This window comes from Arvicanthis niloticus, chromosome 16 (genome assembly GCF_011762505.2).
Source record: "Arvicanthis niloticus isolate mArvNil1 chromosome 16, mArvNil1.pat.X, whole genome shotgun sequence".
Classification (NCBI taxonomy): Eukaryota; Metazoa; Chordata; class Mammalia; order Rodentia; family Muridae; genus Arvicanthis; species Arvicanthis niloticus.
In genome coordinates, this window is record NC_047673.1 from 51,332,718 (window position 1) to 51,357,766 (window position 25,049).

General features: G+C 41.6%; 1 protein-coding gene across 1 annotated transcript; it reads left to right on the forward strand.

Annotated features, from left to right (window-relative positions):
- Window positions 1–8,859: 8,859 nt before the first annotated feature.
- Cbr4 (carbonyl reductase 4) lies at window positions 8,860–24,530 on the forward strand. The gene is made up of 5 exons (XM_034519833.2): window positions 8,860–9,143; window positions 11,048–11,168; window positions 12,601–12,734; window positions 16,016–16,150; window positions 24,051–24,530. The coding sequence occupies exons 1-5, from the start codon at window positions 9,002–9,004 to the stop codon at window positions 24,227–24,229; spliced, it is 711 nt and encodes a 236-aa protein (XP_034375724.1). The 5' UTR covers window positions 8,860–9,001; the 3' UTR covers window positions 24,230–24,530.
- The last annotated feature ends 519 nt before the right edge of the window (window positions 24,531–25,049 follow it).

The following is a 25,049-nucleotide window of genomic DNA, read 5'->3' on the forward strand; positions in this document are numbered from 1 at the left end:
CACACACACACTCACAAGCATACCTAAAAGTAAAGCTGTTTTGTTTTTAAAGCATTTTTTTAAATTTCAGTTTATGTGCAGTGTCTGAGTATATATGTTTGTTTAACATGTATGTAGGTGTCCACAGAGGCCAGAATATGGTGTCAGATCTCACTGGAATGGAAGTAGATTCTAGAAACCAAACCTAGGTCCTCTACAAGAGCAGCAAGAGCCATTTCTCCAACCTCAAAATGAAGTTTTTAATTTGAATTATATTCTTTATCTACAGATGACCTTGTCTTTTGATTAACCTAATATTATGATTTGAATCTAATGTCCCCCCGAAGGTTTTTTTTTTTTTTTTTTTTTTTTTTTTTTTTTTTTTTTTTTTTTTTTTTTTTTTTTTTTTTTAATGCTTTTTACCCAGCAGGAGGAACCATTTGAGAGGCAATGGGCCTTGGCTGGCATGACAGGAAGCTAGCCTTTAATCTCCATAGCCTAATCCCTTGCTCACAACTTCTCTGCTCCCTGTCTACTAGATGCAAATGGATTGTCATATGGTCAGGTTGCCACACTCTCCCCCAGTCCCAGCCACTAAGCACTGAAATCCCCTAAAACCTTGAGCCAAAACAAAGTTTTATTCTCACATTGTGGCTACAAAGCATTTTGTCAGAGCAATGAGAAATTAACATGGGGTAGAAATTGGAGTTGCCATTCTTTGTAATGTGTTTTTATTAGTAATTTATTTTATGAACATTATGTCCTCTAAAACAATTTTCTGACCTAAGCCTCAAGTTATGCCCTAACAGCCTGCAGTTCCGTCTGGGCCCTCCCACCTTCATAATTAAATAGTAATTGCAGGATTGTTTAGGTCTATCTTCCTTGCCAAATTATTTTCCCAGTGAAAATAACAGGCAGGTTCATTTCATTATAACAGTATTCATCAGGGGCACTTGCCTATAGCAATACATTCTTTGTGAATGAGATATTACATTCACTCACTTATTCATCCATTAATAACTTTCACAAACCCTAGGAAGTATGCTCCACTTAGGAAAACAAACATTAGTGGAGTTTCTACATCCAAGGGTTTCACAACTTACCGCAGAAAGTTCCTTATTATCATAAGTAAAAGTTCTCTGTGAGAACACAGTGAAAGAGGAGACTCCATTCCCCAAAATACTCACCTCAAATGTTCAGGAGGCTTCGTATTCAACTTACCAGGCACCCTTTGCTGGAAGGGCATTCAATGTCTCCCTAAAACATGCTAGAACCCAAGGTCTTTCCACAATTTAGACTTTCAGACATATCTAAAGTCAGGGGAGCAATTTTTAAAAATGCATTACTACCTTCTCCCATGGACTAGGAAAACTATGTGTATATGTATTAATTACTTTCCATGTCTTTGTGAAAAATATCCCTGACAGAAAAAGCTGAAGGGAGGAGAGGAATGTATTGTTTCATGGCTATAAAGGCTGACAGAAATTACAGTGCTTCATCTCAGGGAGATGAAATAGAAGATCCTGGTCCATGGTGGGAGTATGAGATGTTGGGTCTTCTCAGTGTGGGGATCATGATGCAAAGAAAGCTGGTCCAGAAGCTGGTCCAGAACTAAAGGTGGGTGTGACCTTCAAGTCTTAGTCTTAATGGCTAGTTTTCCCCCATCCCCCAGGTCTTACAACCTCCCAAAACACAACATAGCCACTGGGTGGGAGACAGAGACACTCAAAACATAGGCCTGTAAGGGAACATTTCAGTTTCCTACATAACAGTGTCCATGGCCAATCCAAAAAAAAAAAAAAAAAAAAAAAAAAAAAGTGTTGAGCCATGTCTCCAATGATAAATTGAGTGTTACTGGTTACTGCTGGGGTAAAAGGCAGCATTAGAAATTGAGATGACCACTGATACAAATAGGCATAATTATGCTCTAATTGTATTTAGAGAGAAAAGTTTTATTTTAACAGGAAGGGTGATATGTCTAGGAGGAGCCAAGGGGGAAGGAGTACTGAAAGGAGGAGATGGAGTAAGGAGAGGAGAAGCTAGGTGATGAGAGAGAGAAAGAGAGAGAAAGAGGAGGGGGCATGGAGGCAGATGTTCACGTGTCTCCACCAGTCAAAGGTAGTTGATATATCTAGGTTGGGTATTGTGTCACACTTCTGATTGAGCATTACCAAACCTATAAAGCCTTTGACTAACATTAAAAAAAAATTGTATAAAAGCAAAATGGAAAAGGGGGCATGGCATAGGGGTTTTCTAGGGAGGGGAAATGGGGAAAGGGGATGGCATCTGAAATGTAAATAAAATATCCAATAAAAAAAAAAAAAGAAAGAAAGAAAAAAAAATGAGATGACAGTGTTTGCCAAAGCATGGATGTGTGAAATGACTTCTTACTACAAAGAACGCCAAGCGCCTTGTGAAGCTGCGGGTGGAACTGGAGAGAGGCTGTGTGAGTGTGAGTGTGTGTGTGTGTGTGTGTGTGTGTGTGTGTGTGCAGTCAGGCTGGAGGAAAGGGTGTAAGGGTGTTGGTCGCTCATCAGAGGACTTTGCCCCATACTGCAGGAGCTATCTCAGGGTTTTATTCTGGATGATAAGATTGGCTTTGCAGTTTAGATGAAGCCCTCTGGTGGAGGTGTGGAGGGCCTGTTGACAACACCGGCTCATTGAGGAGGCTGGCAGAGCAGCTGTAGGCCTGAGCAGAGGTGGGCCCCAGGGAGTAAGGATGGATATAATTGGAATGATAGGCAGGCAGGATTTTTGTGATTCCATGTGGGGTCAGTGAGAGATACAGGCAGGAATAAGGTCCGAGGTTTCCTTAGGGAACCGATAACCTCCACGCCAGCCCCTTGGACATGGATACTAGTTCAACAAAATAAACGTTCTCAAGGCTCAACCCTGCACACACCTAAAATGGAGGCCATTTTGTAAACGGCAAAAGAACACTTGCTGTCCAACTCCCATGATCTGGCAGGATGAAGAACAGCAACAGAAAAATCCAACATGCTTTGTACTCATAAACACTGTGACCACTGTGCAGCCACCCAGAGGCGGCTTTCCAAATTCCTTTCTGGAAATAGGAACAGGGGCTGTATTGGGATGCTACGTTGTCCACGTAGTGTGGGCCAAATAGATTACTCAACGTCTCCCAAAGACTTCTGGGAGACTGTATACCCGGGGGAAGTTCAGTTACGGAGCTGTCGAGTTTGTATGCCCTTAGTACTAGAGGATTTGTCAATCAACATAAACTCAGATTTGTGAATTGTTTTGATTCTTATTGTTTTTCCAAGACAATGTAGACAGGGTTTCTCTGTGTAGTGTTGGCTGTCCTGAAACTCAGAGATCTACTTGCCTGTGCATCTCAAGTGCTGGGGTAAAGGCGTGCTATACCACGCCCAGCTGGCTTGCTTGCTTGCTTTACTTTCTTCTTTCATTAGCTGAAAGGATTACTGAATAGATTACTGAAAGGCAGGCTCGCTCGCTCGCTTTCTTTCTTTCTTTCTTTCTTTCTTTCTTTCTTTCTTTCTTTCTTTCTTTCTGCACTCAAAATTCTTATAAATAGAATTTCTAGTCTGGTATGGTGGCACATGTCTCTATAATCTCAGCACTCAGGAGGCTGACTGGAATATTTTGAATTTATGGCTAGCCTGGGCTGCATATTAAGTTTGAGGTCAGCCTGGGCTACATAGTGAAACCCTGTTTTAAAAAGGTGGGACACAGAGCCAGGAGAGGGACATATACCTGTAAGTCCTGCATTTTAGGTACTGAGAGAGGGAGGTTAGGAATTCCTGATCCTCCTTAGTTACATAGCAAATTTGAGACCAGCCTAGGCTACATGAGGCCCTATCTCAGCACCACGATTCTAGACATCGTTTCCATTTGGAATCTCAGGCTTTATAAGTCTTCATTTGTGGTTAAAAAATAATCTATAAAAGCACAACCCACTTACAATTAGTTGTAGCTTCAAACGACATACACCAGTGTTAAATATCTACTGGCTTTCAGTTAAAAACATTTTCTTAACAATTCTACCGGAGCACGTTCACACGCCCTATGGCTTACGTATTTAAAATGTATGCTTTCAATGAATTCTTACATCGTTTGAACATTAGACTTTCTTTGGCAATGAAATTGTATTCATTTTATAATCAGAAAAATATTACAAGAATGTTCTAAAAATTATAGAACAAACCTTCTACACAAGAAATGTTCTCTTTCGATTATTAGGGCCAAAAGGAAAGATATCCTATGTGGGTTTAAATGGAACAAAGGTATAGACCATGATGAAAATCATACCAGAAAACTGACGCATGTCCTGAGATGGAGTGTGCGGTCCCATGATGCTGTTCCTTATTGTCCTGCTGGGTAGGGGAGACCCAGTTTAATTTACAGATCCTGATTTTGTTACCTGGGGATTAAGGGAAAATCTCCCACTCAGTAATCCTTTCAGCTAAAGCCTGACAGGCTGTGATGGGGGAATTCTTACCCAGGGTAGTAGTGATATTGTATTAAGAGGGAAAAATAAATGATAGCCTTGGGGGTTTAAACTGACGCGTGTGCTGACGGGAAACCTCAGTCTATTCATCCACTGTGTATGCCCTGGGAGAAAGGTGGGGGGGGGGGTGAGAATGCCGGATGTCACCCCACATCACGTTGATGGTCTTTATGACGGGTGGCACAGCTCTGAAAACATATGCTTTTGTTAAAATCACTCTGCATGGAAAAGAATCACCCCAAATATTGGCATAAAGTGGACAGAACTGGTCAGAAAGTTGGAACTTCTCTGCTTTGTGTAAGATGCCAGATGCCAGGAGTATGACGGCTGGTTTTGGAAGTTTGGCTAGCAATTTATCTTCCTCTCCATGATTGCAAGATACTGTGGGGGGAGAAGGTTTAAACTGGGCCCAACACAGGAACATCACTTATGAACTAATTTTGCTTTTGTACCAGGGTCTCCCTTGGACTTCCAATTCATGACCCTCCTGCCCCAGCCTCCCTAGTACTGGGCTCACAGACATGCATCAACATTCCTGGCTTGCAATAATAATTCTTAAATATAGTTTTTAATATTCTGACTCCTAGGAACAGAAGCATATGGAGCCTTCCCAGAATACTGCTTGCACACGGCTTTAAAGCTTGCTAGAACCCAGCCCAGCTCACTTTTCCTGTAAGCAGCCTTCCTTCCTCATCCTTTTGTTCACACAATGACCTATTTTTGTGCCTGAATGTTGGCATATCTTGCTGAGTTTCCTACTGTATTTGTTTTTAATATACTTTGGTGTACTATAAAGATCCCTTTACAGTCTTTCTTCCCCCCCCCCCATAAGGAACACTGTTTAGCATCATGTGCCCTTTGGAAGGATCTTTGGGGAGAGAATATCACTCTGACCAATTTGTTACACAACAACCATGTCTGCTTGTCACAGAAATTACTATGTGAACTGGAGATACGGCTTGGTTCACTAGCCAGCATGTGGGAGTCTCTGAATTAAGTCTCTAGTACTGCACATATACACACACAAAAAAAATAACTTCCCATAAGAAGGTATATTTCCACTGTTTTGTGGCTACTAGGAAACTCAGAGTAAAATATGTATCACTTTAGTGCTGACTATAATTGGATCTTTTCTTCAGTTTGTATCTTTCTTTGAACTACATACTCAGCCATGAAAAGATTTTTACATCACAAATTTATTTGCTTGTTTTTCTTTTTTTTTTTTTTTTTTTTATAGGTACTTGCATGTGATGGGCAAGTGCTTCCACTGGTCTGAAAATCTATGTTAAAGATGTTTATTTGTTGTATGCATGAAGAGTGTGTCTAGGGGTGCCTGTGTCATGGTGGACTTGTGGAGGTTCAAAGACAACCTTGTGGCGTTTTTTTTCTTCTCCTTCCACCTTTGTTATCAGACTTATGCAGCCAGCAGCTTTACTCTCTTGCCATCTTGCCAACCCTCTACCCATCTTTTCTCTTTTAATTTTCATTCAATCCATGTGTTAATAAATTCCCTAGGCTATTCTTGAACTCATTCTGCAATCAGGGTAGGCTTTGAACTTTCAGACCTCATGCCTCAGCTCTCCAGGGGCTTTAGGGATTATAGGCTTTCATGGCCAAGGCTTGACCATTTTGCCTTCTAAAATAATTAACTCTATACTCTATATAAGGGGATAATACTCCTCCCACAACCTATAGGCTGACAAGTAAAAACCAAAACAAAAGCAAACAAAGAAATAAAAACAGCGCCAAGTTGTGAAATATCTCCCCTAAAAAAGGGGAGCCCCAAGACCCTACTGCTGAAGACAGCACACACGTTGGCCATAGAACTTGGAGAAACCAAGCTGGTACTGACTAGGCACCTTCTTTCCTGTTGGTTAACTTTCATAGTAGAAAAGGAGCTATGTAGGCTGTCGAGGGCAAAGGCATCAGTCTTGATATGATCCTGGAATGCTGTAATAAGAAGTGTCCTGGAAAGAACACACCCATGAGTGTCATAATGGCATGAATGTTATGGATGTAACCAACAATTTTCTTATAGAATTTAAGTCTCCCTCCATTGGCAAACCAGTAAGTGGTACTGTAAATCTGGCCAAGAACTTGTGGCTAGAAAGTCCAATGACTCTAGACCTGAACTTATTACTTTCATTTTGCTACATGGACATAGCATCAAAATGTCTTCTAGGTGCATATCCTTTTACCCATAGATTAGCTAGTATTGTTCTCAGACCTCATCAGAAATGCTTCTTTATTCAGTAGGCAACAGTAAATACAGAACACACAACTACTGGAAAAACAGAGAAAAGATGAGCAAATGGTGCTAAGCCATAAATGAAACACTGTATCTCTCCTTCTCTCCCTAAGTCTCAGGGAACATTGGCAGGAGAGGGCAGTATGATTGTAAGACTAGAAGACGATGGGGTAAAACATCATCCTCTGGACTGACAGGACTGTGTATACAGAGTGGCTGCCCGCACAAGAGTTACATAAGATTAACCTGGTCAGCAGGCCAGCATGGTTGGGGAAGGAGCACATGACCACCGCTCAGCTGAGGAGTTATTGACAGTTGGTAGTTGCTAGAGAACAGAGTTAGTTTTCTTCAATGGAGTGATCCCTGGTGGTTTGACCATATAGATTCCATGAACTATATGTGTAATATACATTACGTAAGTATATATTACATATATTATGTATATCATATATTATACATACTATAATATATTACTCATAAATTTTTTGAAATACACACATACATGCGTATATGAAGTTGAGAATGTTGATGAGTTTTTGGGAGGAGTTGGAGGGCGACATCAAGAGTGAGTGACCAATAGTGTATGTATAGACAAAATCTTGAAAAATAAACATATTATAATATATATATATAATATAAGTATGTAATATATAATGTATATAATATATATCTCACAAACCTAGTGAGTTTGGGTACACCTGAAATTGCAGCACTTACTAGAGGCCCAGGAAAGAATACAATGAATTTGAGGCCAGCTTGGGCTATGTGACAAGACCCTATCTAAATAAGAACACAATAAAACAGAGCATTTGAAAAACAACTCATGTATTCTTCAGCCATTTTAAATCCTTTCTGGTTTTAGGTGAAAGAAAAATAAAAACTTTAAAATGAATGCTTAACTTTTATGGTAGTTTCCCCCCACCCCAACCCTCATTTACAAATCAATCCTCAGACCCAGCTTTGTCAGCTCTCCACGCCTTCAACCCTCACTGGCCCTTTCGATCTCTGATGTTAATACAACGTTGAACTTTACTAAACAATTTATCCCACTAGTGTTTTAGGTGAATAAGTCCTGTTGCCCCGGATTCCTATCCCCCCGCCCCATGGTCTATCTTTTCTTTATTTAGTAAACTAATATTTTGTCACAAAATGCTCTCTTTACACTAGAATGGTAACAAATGATGACATTTATTTATTTATTTATTTACTTATTAGGAAGTGGTTGGGACAGAGTTCTCTGTGTAGCCCTGGCTGTCCTGGAACTCTCACTAGACAAGAGATTCGCCTCCCTAGTGCAGCGATTAAAGGCATCACCACGATGTCCAGCTAACTTCTAAAAAAGCACTCAGAGCATCTTATTTAGGAGTACAGAAACCCAATATTGCTAGTAATGATCTAAGCTTGCTCTTTACTCTTCACACTGTTCTGATCAGTTAGAGTGTGGTGACCCATGCCCGTACATGCCAGCAGCACTCTGGAGGCCGGGGAGAATCTGAGGCCAGCCTGGGCTATATAGTGAGTACTAGGCCAGCCTGGGTAACATAGCAGGTCTCTTCCTCAAAAAGAGGAGCACAGACATTTATTTAACTTCTCTATACAATGTTTTTTCTTTGTTGCTTTCTTTGAGACAGGATCTCTGTCTCTAGACCAGGCTGGCCTTGATCTCTTAGTGATCCTTCTGCCTCAACCTTCTGAGTGATGGGAGTACCGGCCTAAGCCACCACACGCGGCTTGTGTTCTTTGACAGGACAGCTACCCTCATAATAACATTACAGTACAAAGCCAATGTCTACAGTAATTTGGGAGGACCACTTCACACTTCAACAGGTTTTGTCTGTATTAAAAAAAAAAAAAAAGAAAAAGAAAAAAGAAAAGAAAAAAAAAGAAAAAAAGTGTGGGTGAGCCAGGACAGGTCCACACCCAAAAGGACATAACGTGACTGCTAACTACGGTTTGCCCTGGAAATCCACAATTTTAGCAGTCATATTAGCTCTGAACAAAGGACCGTTGGTCCCCTGTGCCTTAGGGCCAACTAACCAGGCATAGGAATAGGCAGCCAACAGCGGTTACTGAAACGCTCACAGGTGCAAGCGAACAAGGACTACAAGTCCCAGCATGCAATGCAGCCCTCGAAAGTCCGTGTGCACTGACGTCTAATCTTCGCGCCTTGTTCTGTGGCCTGGGTCGGCTGTCGAAAGGGACTGTTGACTCGTTTTTCCAGCAACTGTGCCTTTTATTAGAAGTCCTGTGTCTTAGGGATCCATCTTGCCGGTCCGAGGTCCAAGATGGACAAAGTCTGTGCGGTTTTTGGAGGCTCCCGGGGGATCGGCAGGGCTGTAGCCCAGCTAATGGCCCAGAAGGGTTACCGCCTGGCGATCGTCTCCAGAAACCTAGAGGTGGCCAAAGCCACCGCCGGCGAGCTCGGCGGTAGGTACCGGAAGTGTCCCCGCCGCGCGGCCAAGATGCAAGTCCTTGAGCTCCAGTCCACGGGCCCCGGGCTACTGCCCATGTCTGCGCCCCAGACAGCTCGTGCCCCATGACCGAGCCCTCACTGGGGCTCTCGCCTAACCCCAGGCAGATTCTGAGGACTCCTGACAAATAGCTGTCTTCCTCGCCGCCACTGCTGATACTGAGAGCCGTTTTGCTCGGGCCTCTGGTAGGAGAGAGTGGACACAATTATACTCAAAGTAGAGGAGTCAGATACGAACTGCATTTTGCTGAGAGCTCTTGCCCTTTGCGAAGGCACACGACAGTATTTCAAAGAGAAACTCCTGATAGGTCAGGGTTGCTTTCCCAAGCCCATCAATGACTTTAATAAGTTACTAATTTGTTTTCCCAGACCCTTTTTATTGTATTCCAATTCCTGGCTCCCCACTGGTTATTAACGGATTAGTCACTGCATTGCAAGAAAGTCTCCATTGGAGAAGGCAACATGGAAGAATGGAGAAAAATACATGTCACTATGAGGAAGCACCGGGTCTAAGAGTGTATCTGGTGCCTGCTATGTTTCTTTACTTATATGGAAGTAGCCTTGATATGTAACTCACGTTGGCTTTGAACTTATGATTTTATGTCTCAGTGTCGCTATCGCTCTGTTGCTGAGATGACAGTGACATCTTCAGTACAGAGCACACTTTGAATCTGCAGTGTGGTATCCAGTTTTCCCAAACACAGGGTCTCACTATGCAGCCTAGGCCTCCCTTGGATCAGACTCTCTGGTCTTTGCCTCCTCAGAGCTGGGGACACAGGGTAGCACATCTGTTCTCCCTGGGTGTGAACACAAGCCTCAACACCTAGTCAGCACTGCTTCCAGTTTGCTAGATAACTGATACTTCACCTTGCCCTGTGGTACTAGTTAGTTACCTGTTCTTCGGCTCTCCAATATATACTTGTTTCATCTTGGTGTATCTCTATCATAAATTGAGCATATATAGTAACACGTTAGCTTATTAAATAGTACTTTCCCTTTGAAGTATAATTTTCTGCATATGGGGGTAGGGGTCAGGGAGTTCTGAGCTACCTCTCTTGCTCATGATGGCCACAAGCTTACAGTAGTAGTTTCCTGTCTCAATGCTGAGACTACAGGTATACACTAGTTACCATGCCCAGATTTTATTGCGGTTTTTAAAATCACGTTTATTTATTTGGTTGGATGGGTACATATATGCCACTGTGCACATGTGGAAGTCAGAGGACAGTCTGTTCTTTCCTTCTACCATATGAGTCCTGAAGGTTCAACCCAGATTGTCAGGCTTGGTGGAAAGTACCCTTACCCAATGAGTCATCTTGCTGACCCCGACTACTTTTATTTTTAAACTTTCCAAGCATATTTCTTAAGGGTTTGAGGTCTCACCCAGGATAGCCAGGAAATCGTGAGTCCAGCAAGCACCAACATTATGGGTAGCCAGGTACTCAATAGTTCTTGTGTCTCAATCTCCCATTCAAGAAAACTCCGAAGTTAAAGTTAGTTTTCAGTGATGTTTTGTTTTATGTACCTACTGTACCCTAGCATTCGGCAGGACGAGCCTGAGTTTTGAAGTCAGTCCAGGTAGCACAGTAAAACCTTGTCTCAGAGCAACAAAAATAAAAACAAACAACAACAAAAACAAAAAATATACACAAAAAGAAGGAAGAAACAACGCCTCCTCATCTCTCCTTCACTTCTGTCCACTCTGTCCCTTTCATCGGGTGCTTCGTGAGGGCAGGAACCCATGAAAGGCTTTCACCTCTAGGCTCAGCACAGGCTTTCCTTGGAGCCTAATCATAAAGCAAATAAATCCGAAATTCAAGTTAAGATTTAGAGGTAATTCTGATTTCACTTTGTTTTGTAGGAAACCACTTGGCATTTAGGTGTGATGTTGCCAAAGAACAAGATGTTCAGAGTACATTTGAAGAGATGGAGAAGCATTTAGGTCCAGTAAATTTTTTGGTAAATGCCGCTGGTATCAACAGGTTGGTCAAAGATTGAGGTGAATTTATCATACTTGTTTTTAAAAGATTTTTTTTCTTAGTATGTTGATGGCTTAGTTTCTTTTCCATTGCTATTACAAAATGCCACACCCCAAGGCTATATATAAAACAAAGTGTTCAACTGAGGTTATGGTTTCAGAGTGTTAGAGCCATGCTGGTGGAGTAAAGCCACGTGGTAGCAACATTTGGGGACTCATCTTGTGATCTGCATATAGGAGGCAGAGACGAGGCACAGTGGGTACAGGGTAGTCTTTTGAAACCTCAAAGCTCACTCTCAGCAACAGACATCCTCCAACAAGGCCATACTCCCTGATCCTTCCCAAACTTGGTCCTAAACTGGGGCCAAGTATTCAAATTTATGAGCCTTCGGGGACCATTCTCATTCAGAACACCACAAGTTATATGTATGATACAATATATTAGGCTGTTTTATTTCTAACGGGAAAGGCTTATTTTGAGAACTGTCAACTCATACACATTCTTTTATTTAAAAAATGATGTGTGTGTGTCTGTCTGTCTGCCTGCATCTTAGTATGTGCAGATGTGTGTAGATTCCCACAGAGGTTAAAGGAGGCATCAAGTCCCCTGGAGTTGGAGATACAGGTGCTTGTGAGCTACTTGCTATGGATGCTTGGAGCTGAACTTTCGTCCTCTATAAGATCAGTGTGTGCTCTTAATAAGCCATTTCTTTAGCCTAATTCTTTTAAGTTGATATTAATGTCCATTGGATCAATCCTAACATGCCATCACCAGCATATCACATAGCATTCCAGAAGACTCCCATAGTCTCTTCTCATAGGAAACCAGTGTTCTGAGTTTTATTGATCATAACAATCTTAATACTAATGTATATAGGATAATAATGTAATAATAATAGGGTGGGAGTTGTTATTTTTTAAAAGATGAGTTTAGGAGAAAATATTTAGATTTACAGTCCCCAGTCCCATTAAATAAAGTTTAAACCATTTGGTTGCTTGCTACTGTGCTTAGCCACTGGCAATATTTATCAGTCTATCAGAGAGGTGGAGAATCCTGCCTTCCCAGTGGTTCCTTTCTGGATCATCAACAGCTAGCTTAGTGGTTTTAAAACCAAGTTCAAAATGGGACTGCCCAGCGCTTAGCTAGAAAATACAGCTTGTACTATATTTTAAATCAGAATTGTACATATGTATTGACTTGATTTTTAAAATTGTGTGTGTGCATATGAGTGCAGTTGCCTGTGGAGTTCTGAAGTGATGTTTAATACCCTGAAGCTGGAGTTACAGGTGCTTGTAAGCTTTTTGACACAGTGCTGGGAACTGAACTCAGTTCTCCTCAGAGAGCAGTTGGAACTCTTACCTGCTGATCCAATCCCCTATCCCCTAATTTGAGTGTGGACCTGGTTGTTACTGTGCCCACTGTTTCTGTTTTGTAGAGACGGTCTTCTAGTAAGAATGAAAACTGAAGATGTGGTGTCTCAGCTTCACACTAACCTCTTGGGCTCCATGCTGACCTGTAGAGCTGCTATGAAGACAATGATTCAGCAGGGTGGATCTATTGTTAATGTGGGTGAGTCGTCACCTTCGCCAGTCATAGTCATTGCATGTAAACATGGGGGTACTTAATCCACTGATGGGCTTGATTGTCAACGAGTGACTAAGTATTAAACATGATAGTAGAAGCCATGTGATAAATGACATCTGTATGGAATAGGAGAGGCCACAGCTGTGCACATCCAGCAGACTGGCTGTACATGAATGTCATAACAATTTTGTCACCACTTTCAATTTTCAGAAGTCAGGCACCCTCGCCTTTATATCTATCTATCTATCTATCTATCTATCTATCTATCTATGTATATATATATATATATATATATATATATATATATATATACACACATATATGTATATATATATACATTGTCAAACCTATAATGATTATAAGACCCAAAGGACCAGGTACTATACTGTGTGATTGTGTTTCCTAGAAATGACTGAGAAGTACAACTGTGCTACCTCAATGGTATGGCGGCCTAAACAAGGTGTGGACAATAACAGTAGACACGCTGAGACAGAAGGGAAACTCGCAGGGTCCTAGAACTACAGGACACTAAGGACTGCTGAGAGCAGGGGAGGTGGCCTTCCGTAGGCATGAGCCCTGTCTTAGTTAGGTTCTCCGGTGCTGTGAACAGACATCATGACCAAGGCAACTCTTATAAAGGGCAACATTTAATTGGGGCTGGCTCACAGGTTCCGAGGTACAGTCCATTATCATCAAGGCGGGAAGCATGGCAGTGTCCTGGCAGGCATGGTGCTGGAGGAGCTGAGAGTTCTACATCTTATTCTGAAGGCAAAGAGGAGAAGACTGGCCCACCCCCACAATGACACACTTCCTCCAACAAGGCCACACCTATTTCAACAAGGACACACTTCCTAATAGTATTACTCTCTGTGAGCCAAGCATTTAAACACATGAGTCTGGGGGGGGGGGAGGGCAAACCTATTCAAATCACTATGGTCCCCTAATATGTTATCCTGTTCCAAGTGGTCAGGCCTGATACTGTTACATACAAGCAATACTAAACATCCTCAAGCAGGTTGTATTTGTGTGTGTGTGTCTGTATATATGTAACAATAATAAAAAGAGTCTATGGATCTGAGAGAGTGTGAGGGGGCAAATAGGAAGGTTAGATGGGAGGAAAAGGAGGTAAAATAATGTTATTTTATTTTTAAAATTGTAAAGGAAACCAATCTAATTTTTGAAATGAAAAGGAAAGCTTGTAGGCACGGAGTCTAAATAACAATTATTTATGGCAATTGCATGGATCACTGATCTGTCTAGTGCCAAGGTTTGAGGAACATTAAACCTCAGCTTGTCAGATGGATGTAAGTAGCCTTTAGTTTGTTCAAACCACAGGGAAGAGGTGTTCAGGATTTTTGCCTGTAGAGCAGAAAGTGCAGAATAACGTGGAGTTTGATTTCTATTTATTACTTGAAAACTGTAGCATACCATCTGACTTTTAGTCTTAAGTGATAAGCAGTACCTTAAAAGTCTGTGAAAGGGGGATGCTCTTTTGTTAAAGGCTCCTCTCAGGAGGAATTGGTGACATGTGGCCCTCTGACACAGCCAGTTCAGGTATTGGGTTCTTAAGACCTGCCACACAGACCTGAGACTGCCTGGATATCACAGGACATATATAAATATGTTCATTTTAGATCAGTTTCAGAAACCTAAGTTGGTCCCTTAAAATCATAGACTATTGCTAAGGCTGATACATTATAATGAGTGAACATGCTTGCTGGATAGGAAAAGCCTCCAGATAGGCTGACCTTGTAGATGCGTTGCTAATTCAGAAGTCATTACTTTGACCAAATGTGAATGGAGTGTGCCCGAGTGCTGGTTATGAAAGCTTCCTACTGGACCTTGCTGCCACACCTGGAACCTCCCTTTTTGTCTTCCTTTCTTCCACACACCCTTCTTCCTGCCCACCCATTTCCTTTACCTGATGGCCTTTCTTTCTTCCTGTGCTATCCAGTTTTCTTCTCTTAACTGAGGTGCCACATTTAGTAATGTGCCATGTGATACGTCAGTTCATGGAGGACAGATACATGACAGTGGTTCTGTAGATTATGATCATGGTGTCCCCACGCCAGACCACACACACTGTTTTTACTGTTCTTCTTTGTGTTTAGATACACATATGCCCATCACTGTTGCTGATCTTCTGTGCATTTGTGTTACATAGGTTTGTAGCTTGGGAACAGTAAGAAATGCTATATACGGCAGAACAAGTAGGCATACTGTGGGATGCTGTTACTACTGTGTATTTCCTGGGGGAAATTACTATCACCAAGCAATGTTGACTGTACAGTGTAGGTAAACATTTTAACATTGGGCTCCTTGATTATAATATAAAGGTGAATAATCTCTTTTTCTAATATAATTTCAATTTTGCGTGTGTGTTTTCTGTTCAATTTTTATATAATAAGCACAGACCAGTGGTGCAGAAAATTACTTCCTTACTTCTGTTTTGCAAGTACATATTCGCATACAATTGATATTTGGGTTATAAATTATTCTTATATATTTATTAGACAAGTTCACTGAGGAATGTTTAGTTCAAGTACAAGGTGTATGTAAACAAAAGTAGCAAAATTGCACTATTAGGAAGTGTGCATGGTCAATTTTGATTGACAGTAGTTTAAAGTTACAGGATTTGTTGTTCTTATAGGTGGAAGTGAATACTTATTCCCGTCTATGACAGAATTATAAAATGAGTCAGCCTGTATTTTACATCGTCTGGCTTTAACTTATTTCTGTCTGTGTTTGTTACTTTTCTCCTGCTGTGATAAAATGCCATGCCCAAGACAACTTATTCAAGACAATTTTTTTGGCTTATGGTCCCTGAGGGATACAAGTCTGTCATGGTGGGGAGGCAAACAGCAGGCAAGGTGCAGAAACAGGCGGCTGAGAGGTGACATCTCGACCACAAGCACGAAGTGGAGAGAGAGCTGGAAGTCGGGTGAAGCCATACTCCTAACATACTCCTAGCAAAGCCACACCTCCTAAAACTGCCCAGGCAGCAACTGGGGGCCAGGTGTTCACGTGAAAAATCACACAGGCCTCTCTCCCATTACTGGTGATTTGATATCATTTTTCTTCAGTTTCTCTTTGCTGTGTGTGTCTGGGTTACCTCTCAGAGGCTCATGGTTAGAGTTACTCATTTTAGCAAAGAATGAAAGAAGGCGGGTTTTCCTTCTTGATTTGATGACTGTAAAGGATATGAATTGAATTGGCAGATAACGAACCGATTGGCTTGCACTTGCTTTCTTCTTTTTTTCCTGCAGGGAGTATCATTGGTTTGAAAGGCAACGTGGGCCAGTCCGCATATGGAGCCAGCAAAGGAGGGCTTGTTGGGTTTTCACGTTCACTTGCTAAGGAAGTTGCACGGAAGAAAATCAGAGTGAATGTGGTTGCACCAGGTCAGTGGAAATTTCATACAATAACTGTAGTATGACTTACCGATATTAAGAAAGGCCACTAAGTTACCGGTTAATTGGTTAATTGACAGTCATTAATTCACATTTGGCTAGTGTCTCTCTAAAATTGTGACCAAGGGTTTGACGTTACTTACCCAAAGCTACCTGCCTGTTTCATGGAAAACTGAAAAAAAAAAAAAAATACACTTCTCAAGGTTTCCTTTTGAATCATAAGATTGATGTCCTTTTATCCTTTAGTTTCCTATTTATTTATGTATTTATTTACTTATTCTCTCTCTCCTGTTCACTTGTATATTATTTGCCACTTTCTAATGAAAAGATGTCAAAATTCAGATAAAAGATGTCAAAATTCAGGTATATTTGTCATTTGTTAGTTGGTTGGCCTGTTAGAATTTTTTTTATTAGGTGTTTACTTGACTTCCCAACAGAATGAATGTTTTTTATACTTTTGTAAGTCAGAATAGGATCTTTTTTATACTTATGTATTCATTTATTTGTGTGTGTATCTGTATACTTTTGTGTGGCTATACACTACTCCACATGTAGTTATCAGAGGATAACTTGCAGGAATGGGTTTTGTCCTTGCAGCATGTGGGTTCCATGGATCACACTCAGGCCATCAGGCTTGATGGCAGGTATCTTTTCCTGCTAAGCCATCTTGTTGGGCCTAGATAGTCTATCCTTGTTTTGCAGTTTTACACACTTAAGAAGTAATCCCCATAGCCACTGAAATAGCCCAGATGGGAGAGCGTTAGACTGAAGAATTAATCCCGTGTAAACGTTGTTGCTGTGACTGACCACAGTCTGTAGGAGAGTGGGCTGCGGCCGATCTTGCCACCTTTCACCTTTAACTTCCTCATGGCTCCCGCTGGACCCAAGAGTTGGCACTCGTGAGCCAGCAGATGGTTTTCAGGATGTTCTGTGAATCTATTTGCTGTATAACATACTTTCACTCCAGTTCCTCGTTTAGTCACAGACTAGCTAAGTCCAGACATTCCAAATCTGTGAGTATTGAGTAAGTTTACAGCTTAGATGACTGCTTTTGAAGGCAAAAGAAAAAGGGCCTCAAACCAAAGCTTTCCATGAAAAGCTGCACTGTCATTCATTACCTAGGCCCGGCTTTCTGTTTCTGTGTGCTCTGTGCAGGCTGTCACTATTAGTGTTGGCTGAGCTAGCCATCTGTGGGGTTGTTTGTTTGTTGTTTGGAAGGGCATGGACTTGCCCTCTCTTTTCAGGATTCCAGTGGTATGGGTAATGAGGAGTTAATTGTATGTTTTGGTGATGTAATAGCTGACTGGCTGAGAGGAGGCTCATCTTCCCAGTTCACATGCATTCATGCAGCGGATGTCCTAGGGTGCCTTCCTCTATGCCAAGGCTGTGCTAGGTCCAGGAGTGAAAACAAATAAATGAGATGTCTCAGTTACAAGCTACAGAAACAGTTGGAAGGAGCACTGCAGTGTTATGCTAAAGGTAGATAGTGAGGTGCACCATGTTAGGAAGACGCTGAAGCCATCAGCATGGATTAGTTGCCAAGGCAATGGCATGAGTACTGGGAATTCAGTCTCTATACAATGGAGACATTTGAAGGGGGTTATGGAAGTGCTGTAGACCCTTTTGTAAAGTTCATATTTTCCCTGTGCAATTCATATTGGGGATAAAAATCTGTTGCTAGAAAGTGACCACCAGTAGGGTAGCCTTTGTAATACTATATTGTATATAATATTTATACACAGACAGAGACACACACACACACTCACACACACACATCTTGTTTCATAGTACACATTGAAATAACAAGATTAAATCAATCATATAAGTTACCTGTTGACTTAATTTTAATATTAAGATCTATCAGCTTCTTGATTCGATCTTTGAATAGAGCTAGCAAGTGCGCCCTCACCGATACTTTCTGTGTACTAACATCTGGAGTGTGCCGTCACGGCGTACTTTCTGTGTACTAACATCTGGAGTGTGCCGTCACAGCGTACTTTCTGTGTACTAACATCTGGAGTGCGCCATCACGGCGTACTTTCTGTGTACTAACATCTGGAGTGTGCCGTCACGGCGTACTTTCTGTGTACTAACATCTGGAGTGTGCCGTCATGGCGTACTTTCTGTGTACTAACATCTGGAGTACGCCATCACGGCGTACTTTCTGTGTACTAACATCTGGAGTACGCCGTCACGGCGTACTTTCTGTGTACGAACATCTGGAGTGCGCCTTCACGGTGTACTTTCTGTGTACGAACATCTGGAGTGCGCCTTCACGGCGTACTTTCTGTGTACTAACATCTGGAGTGTGCCGTCACGGCGTACTTTCTGTGTACTAACATCTGGAGTGTGCCGTCACGGGTACTTTCTGTGTACTAACATCTGGAGTGCGCAGTCACGGCGTACTTTCTGTGTACTAACATCTGGAGTGTGCCCTCACAGCGTACTTTCTGTGTACTAACATCTGGAGTGTGCCGTCACGGCGTACTTTCTGTGTACTAACATCTGGAGTGCGCTCATTCATTCTCCAGTGTATGTTTTGAGACCAGGCCTCTCACTGAACATGAAGCTCTGAAGCTTACTGTTTGAGCTAGACTGGCTGAGAGCAGTGAGAGCCTGTGATCTGTTTGTCGTCTCTGGGTCTTCAGCACTGGTCCCCTTGTGTTGCCTGCCGTGCCTGGTTTTGCTGTGGGTCCAGGATATCCAGACTGTGGGCTTTATACTGCTACAGTATGCCTTCCACACAGAACTGTCTTTCCAGCCCTTCAACCTCTAGTTCGTTTCTTTTTATGTCAAGTTTTCATGATTAGCTTCAAGTGGAGGTTCTAAATAACAGAAAAACAGGTGAAAAGCCAACTGTAGCCCGAACACCAGGAAACAAGGCAAATAATGATTAGACTGTCGCCCCATCCTAAATCCTTGACTGTTCTGCTAAGCGTTGGTATTTTCAACTTGCCATATAAAGTTGCCATCATGGATGAATCTCCCTAATTGAAAATCAGTATGAGAAATTATATTTGATAGAGTGACTATTGGCAATTCTTTGTCAAAAGTGAATCAATAGAATGTCCTTTCTTCAGCGTTTATAACGTAATGATTCTCATGGCTTTTAGGAGCCAGCACATCCCAGACTAAAGAGTTCACATTTCAATGGTGGGCTTTGAGGTACGGCCTAGTGCTAGAGCATTCGGCCAGCAAGCACTAGGCCCCAAGCTTGATCCTAGACACCCTCCCCCTCCGTGTTGGCTTGTCATTGTATGTCTGGTAACGAAGTGTAGTATCTTTGTTCTCAGTGCTAGAGTGCATGCCATTTCACTCACTGCCTTTGATCCAAGGAAGGGTGGCTTTGTAGCCAGTTAGAAACCTCTGAGTGTCCAGTGAAGTAATGCAGTAGCATTCTCTGTTGGACAGTGGCACCTACTGGTAGTTTATAGCTTTTATAGCCGTTTCAAGTCTTTGTAATACATGAATCATGAACGAAGAGTAGAACAGAATTTCCAGAACGTTACAAATATGAAGAATGATACAGAAGAGAGTCTTTTAGGGCCAAAGAAAAAGGACAAGCATCAAGATAGGTGTGTGGGATGTTTGAGGACCATTAATATCTACTCTCAGCTCTGGGATGTATGGGATGGAGGGTACCTAAGAAATTATTGATTATAGCACATTGGGCTGTGAATATATTTCTGAGTGAAGATTACATGGTTCATGAGCTTTGGCATGAGGTAACACTGGCATTTCATACAGCTCCTAGCAATTTGTCATAAGAGACGAGCTTAACATTTCTTAGTCAATTTCTGATGAACTGGAACAGATCTCTGAGAAGCTGCAGATGGAGTAGTTCAGAACAACATGTTGTAATGGTAACATGACAGCAGCACTTGGTAAGACCTATACACACCGCTTAAGGAGGACCCAGCTCTTGTGCTCCATGAACTTTACTCAGTGATGTGTCAGCAGTGGTCACTCGCAGCATGTAAACCACACCAAGGCAGGATGCTAGTAACGGGGAAATGGAGGGAGCAAGGGGCGATGGCAGTGTGGTCAGCATAGGCGCATTTGTTCAATAGTTCTGTAAATCTACAACACATTAAACATAAAGTCCACTAATTAAAAAGACGCTGCCAATCAAAGAGAAGGATCTTCAGGAATATGTTCGTTTTCCACATTAAACAAAATCTAAGAGGAAAAACTATCGTATCAGGGTACATTTTTTCCTTTCTTAAAAAATTATTATTATTTGTGCCACCTGTGCACATGGTCAAGGAGGTGAGAGGACACGAAGGAACCTGTCCTTTTCGCCTACCTCTGCATGTGTTCTGGATTTGAACTCAGGTCATCCAGCAAGTGTCTTTATCCGCTGAGTGGTCCCATCAACCCACTCCCTCCTTCTCAACATGGTCTAGAGAGAGGCTGTGGTAAGGAGAGAGGTTATGGTAATTCCCTCTGACAACTGACATCCTTACTTTCCAAACTGAGCTGTGGAGGACACTCTTTGTGTGTAGTGAATGGCTGCACACCTATTTGTAAATAAGAAATGAGGGCGTTTTCCAGGGAGCTCTGCTTCCTAGTCTTCTAATACAGTCAGCATCATGACAATTTCTTATTCAAAAGCCAACCATGTACAGCTGGATTACCTCAGGGGACCTGCCATCTTTGATTTGTTTGTTCATCTTGTGATACACAGACAACCCTGTATTAGTACAGAGTGGCTGTCTGTCACAGCTTTAGAGCATCAGAGAGCAGGGCCCAGCATCTTGATTCGTGAACCTGAATCCAGGTCTCCTCACCACAATAAGCAGCACCAGAGCCAGCTGGAAAGAGCCTGAAAGTTGCTAATCCATACTGACAAGAGTGTTCGTACACCATGGCTACTGTGGATTCTCATGGCTCATTTTTATTTGGTTGGTTTTTTTTTTAATTAAAATATATCACTTTTCTGCTGAGCTTATGGAGTTAGTGTGAAACCCTTTATGCCAGTTTTGTTCGAATTCTAAAGAGTAAAAGGCAGTTGTATCATGAATTCTTTGATTTTTTTTTAAGTTAAAAATTTTGAGGATATCCATGAATACTATATTTGCATCATTTCTATCCCCCCACCCAAATCCTCATGTTTCTCCCTGTACTCCCTCTCGAATTTATGATCTCTTCTTCAGCTATTATTTTAGACAGGTACATGTGGTGTGCATGTACAGCAGCCTGCTGAGTCCCTTCATGTGGCTTGTATGTGTTTGTAGTTAGGACTGACTGCGTGGCATTGGATCACCTGTCACAGCTCGTCCCTGGAGGAGACTGATTCTCCTTTTCTCAGCAGCCTTTAATTGTTCGTAGCTCTTCATCTCTGGTTTAGGCCTTGTGAATCCCCCATCCATGCTGCTGGGTCACTGGGTGACCATAGTATTGAGATTCATGAGTGCAGCTTCCCCATCAAATGCAGAGAGAACCTATATTTTATAGCAGTTACTCTGGTCCTCTGACTACAGTCTTTGTATGTCTCTTCTGCCATGTTCCCCATGCCTTAGGCTAGGGATTGTAACATGAAGTTTTTAGTATTAACATTAAGTATTTTATTTCACTCAACCTTTATAATTGAAGTGATTATAGGGTTTGTTCTTTCTGGGGCATCCTTGAAAATAAATTTTGCTAGTACACAACATTGGATTTCATTAAACCCATGGGTTCTTGAGAAAATTGGGATCTTCTAGATTCTGACTTCTTACTGAAGACCAAGCTTCATCTTTGGGCTAGATATTGGGAGACACTCCTTTAGTCCCAGCACCCAGAGGCAGAGGCAGGTGGAGCTCTGTGAGTTCGAGATAAGCCTTGACTACATATGGAGTTGCAGGCTAGCCAGGGCTACACAATGAATGAGACCTTGTCTCATAACAGCAGGTTTGCTCATTGCTTGAAAGTCTACAGAGGTATTTTGTGTGTGTCAGCTGCTGCCTGCATCCCTTCCTGCCCACGCTGTATGTAAAGATGAAAGGAAATGTTGCTGACTTCTCAAATACATGTGCTCGGATGTTTCTGATGAAGGGGGTTACGTTTCACAGTATATTCTCACAGGCACTACAAAATTAGTCTTGTCATTTCTGACCCTTCTTCTAGATTGTCTATAACTCATAGTGCTCATACTTTTTATGAGCAAACACACATATACACAGCTTAAAAGGAGAAAAGTACAAAGAAAATCATCACCTGGTATATAATTCTGGTGACTATTGTCACTTGTCACTCTGATATCCAGAGATAATCAGATTTTGCCTTGTTTTCAATAGTGATATAATGGAATTCACTTCTAACTTGCTTTTAAGATTACAGATGTGAAATCTTCATTCATGATCTTAGTACCGAACATTGTTCTGTTCTGTAGATCTATCAGGTCTTAACCCTTTCCTTGTTGAAAGACCTTTCAGTTTGTTTCCAGATTTCTCCAGTAACTTGTCACTATCTTAGGTTTTATGGTAGAAAAAAACCTACAATGATGTTTCACAGGACTTTAAAGAAAACATTTGAGTTTAATTATATAGTGTTACATAATAAGTGGCAGTGGGATCCAGTATCTAGCTTACATTTATCTCACGTTTATCATCACGTCATTGTAAATGGCAGCATATTTAAGCTGGCTTACAGTTTAATTTATAAGTGATTTAGTTTTAACATATACCTACTGTTCTTGTGAGTGCACATGGAGCCTTCACTTGCTGTGGCTTGTCTGACTTTAAGTTCACCTTTTATCACCTTGAACTATAAACTTTCCCCCTGCCTGAGACTATTCTTGTAGTTGTTTCATGTAGGGAGCCAAGGCAAGCGGTGACAACATTCGCCATTACAAGATGGCGCTGGCATCTGGTGCTCCCACAAGTAAACAACTAAACTGCGCAGGTGCAAGAGGCGAAAGCGCACCAAGTCACTGCCCATCCTGGGGCATAATATGGGGTGATGAGTGAACAGCCAATCAGAAGTGAACACGCCACTCTAGGGTGCATATAAGCAGTGCCTTTTCCGGGCTTGGGGTCTTCTGCTTCAGCTGATACAAGAATAAAGCCTCGCTGTAGTAACTACCCGAACACTGCCTCCCGTGTCTCTCTTGCGGGCGAGGGGATTCGGAAGGGGTGCGGAACAGTTTCATAAACTTATAGTTGATCCTGGTTTTGTGTATGTGTGTGTGAATTCTGAATATATAATACTTGATACTGTAGAACTTATTTTAGAACATGCTGTCTGCATACTCTATTGTATATACAAATAGTGAGTTAAAATTTGATCTTTTGTATACATTTGTATCCAGATTAGATAAGACCATAGGAATTTTTTCTTATGTTGACTTTGGAGTCTTGGGCTCTCCCCTTATCAGTTATTGTGGTTTAGTAAATAGAATGGTCTAATCCTTAGTATTGCAAAATCAGTTCATGGGCCCATCTTTGTGATACCTTCTCTCAATACTGTTTCTTCCTTTCTGCCCCACCTGTGTGAAAATCATTTCTCTGTCATTTTATCTATAGAATTATAAATAAATTTACTAGACTTTAGTACATTACAATTGGGTATGTGGGAATGACTTCCTCTCTCCATAGATTTTGGTTACCCAAAGAATACATGTGTTTCATTCACGTTTGTTTGTTTGCCTGCTATATGCAACAGCATTGTCTTTATGTTTGCCAAGAGCTGAGCCATGGACTTGGGAGTCAAGCACTTTTTTATTCAATAAACATTCATTGAGTTAAAGTAAATAAAATTGTACACTTAAGTAATTGCTAACAGTCCTCTGAAGTTCATAAACAATGTTTATCAATAATGGCAAATTCTCAGAAGCAAGTTCTCTTTATAAGAGTTGAACAACCATTTTTAGTGTTTATACTTTTCAACCGAATTAACATTTCTCTTTTAGGATTGATTCGCACAGATATGACAAAACACTTGAAAGAAGAACATTTCAAGAAAAACATCCCTCTTGGGAGGTTTGGAGAAGCTCTTGAGGTGGCACATGCCATTGTGTTTCTCTTAGAGTCACCGTACATCACCGGACATGTTCTTATCGTGGATGGAGGACTACAGCTCACCGTCTAAGTAGACAGGCTGCTACTGTAATGGAGATTTGGGTCAAGCACACATTTTCCTGTTAACTAGACACTCATACCTATATGGGTGACATATACTGATGGAAACAAATTAGCTAATGGATACTACAAATGTTTCCATCTTTGTATGAACATGCTTCAAAAAACAAAGTGTGACCAGTTGTGTTCTGAAGGGTGTGAACTCTGTCTTTAGGGGCCATGGACATTTTGTAAGGGTTATTGTGATACACCGTATCAAGCTGGATGTTAAAGACTTGTAGAGGGTTGCTAAAATAAGAGTATTTACAGAAGACTGAAGTACCTTTTTTATTGTTACCTTTTTTTTTTTTTTTTTTTTTTTTCTGTGTTAAGACACTATGACCAAAAGCAACATAGAGGAGAAAGGGGTCTCTTGAAGCTTGTGATTCCAGATGGTAGAGGCCATCATGGCAGGGAAGACAGGGCAGCAGTCGGGAAAGCATGGCTTAGGAGCAGAGGCTTGCTGGCCACATTTCATCCACACACCAGGAGCAGAGAGAGGGAACAAGAAGTGGAGGCAGGATGTAAAATCTCAAAGCCCACCCCCAGTGACATGCTTCCTCCAGCAAGACTTCACCTCCTAATGGATCTTTATTGTCTCCAGACAGTGCCACCAACTAGGTACCAGGTGTTGACACAGGAATCTATAAGGACGTTTCACATTCAATCCCCCATATTACTTGAGCAGACTTGCTGAAGGTTACCTTTTGTTTGTTTTGTTTTGCATTTTGAGGCCATATTTTACTATACCTTCTGCATAATATTGTACCCACATGTGCATAGGCAATCAT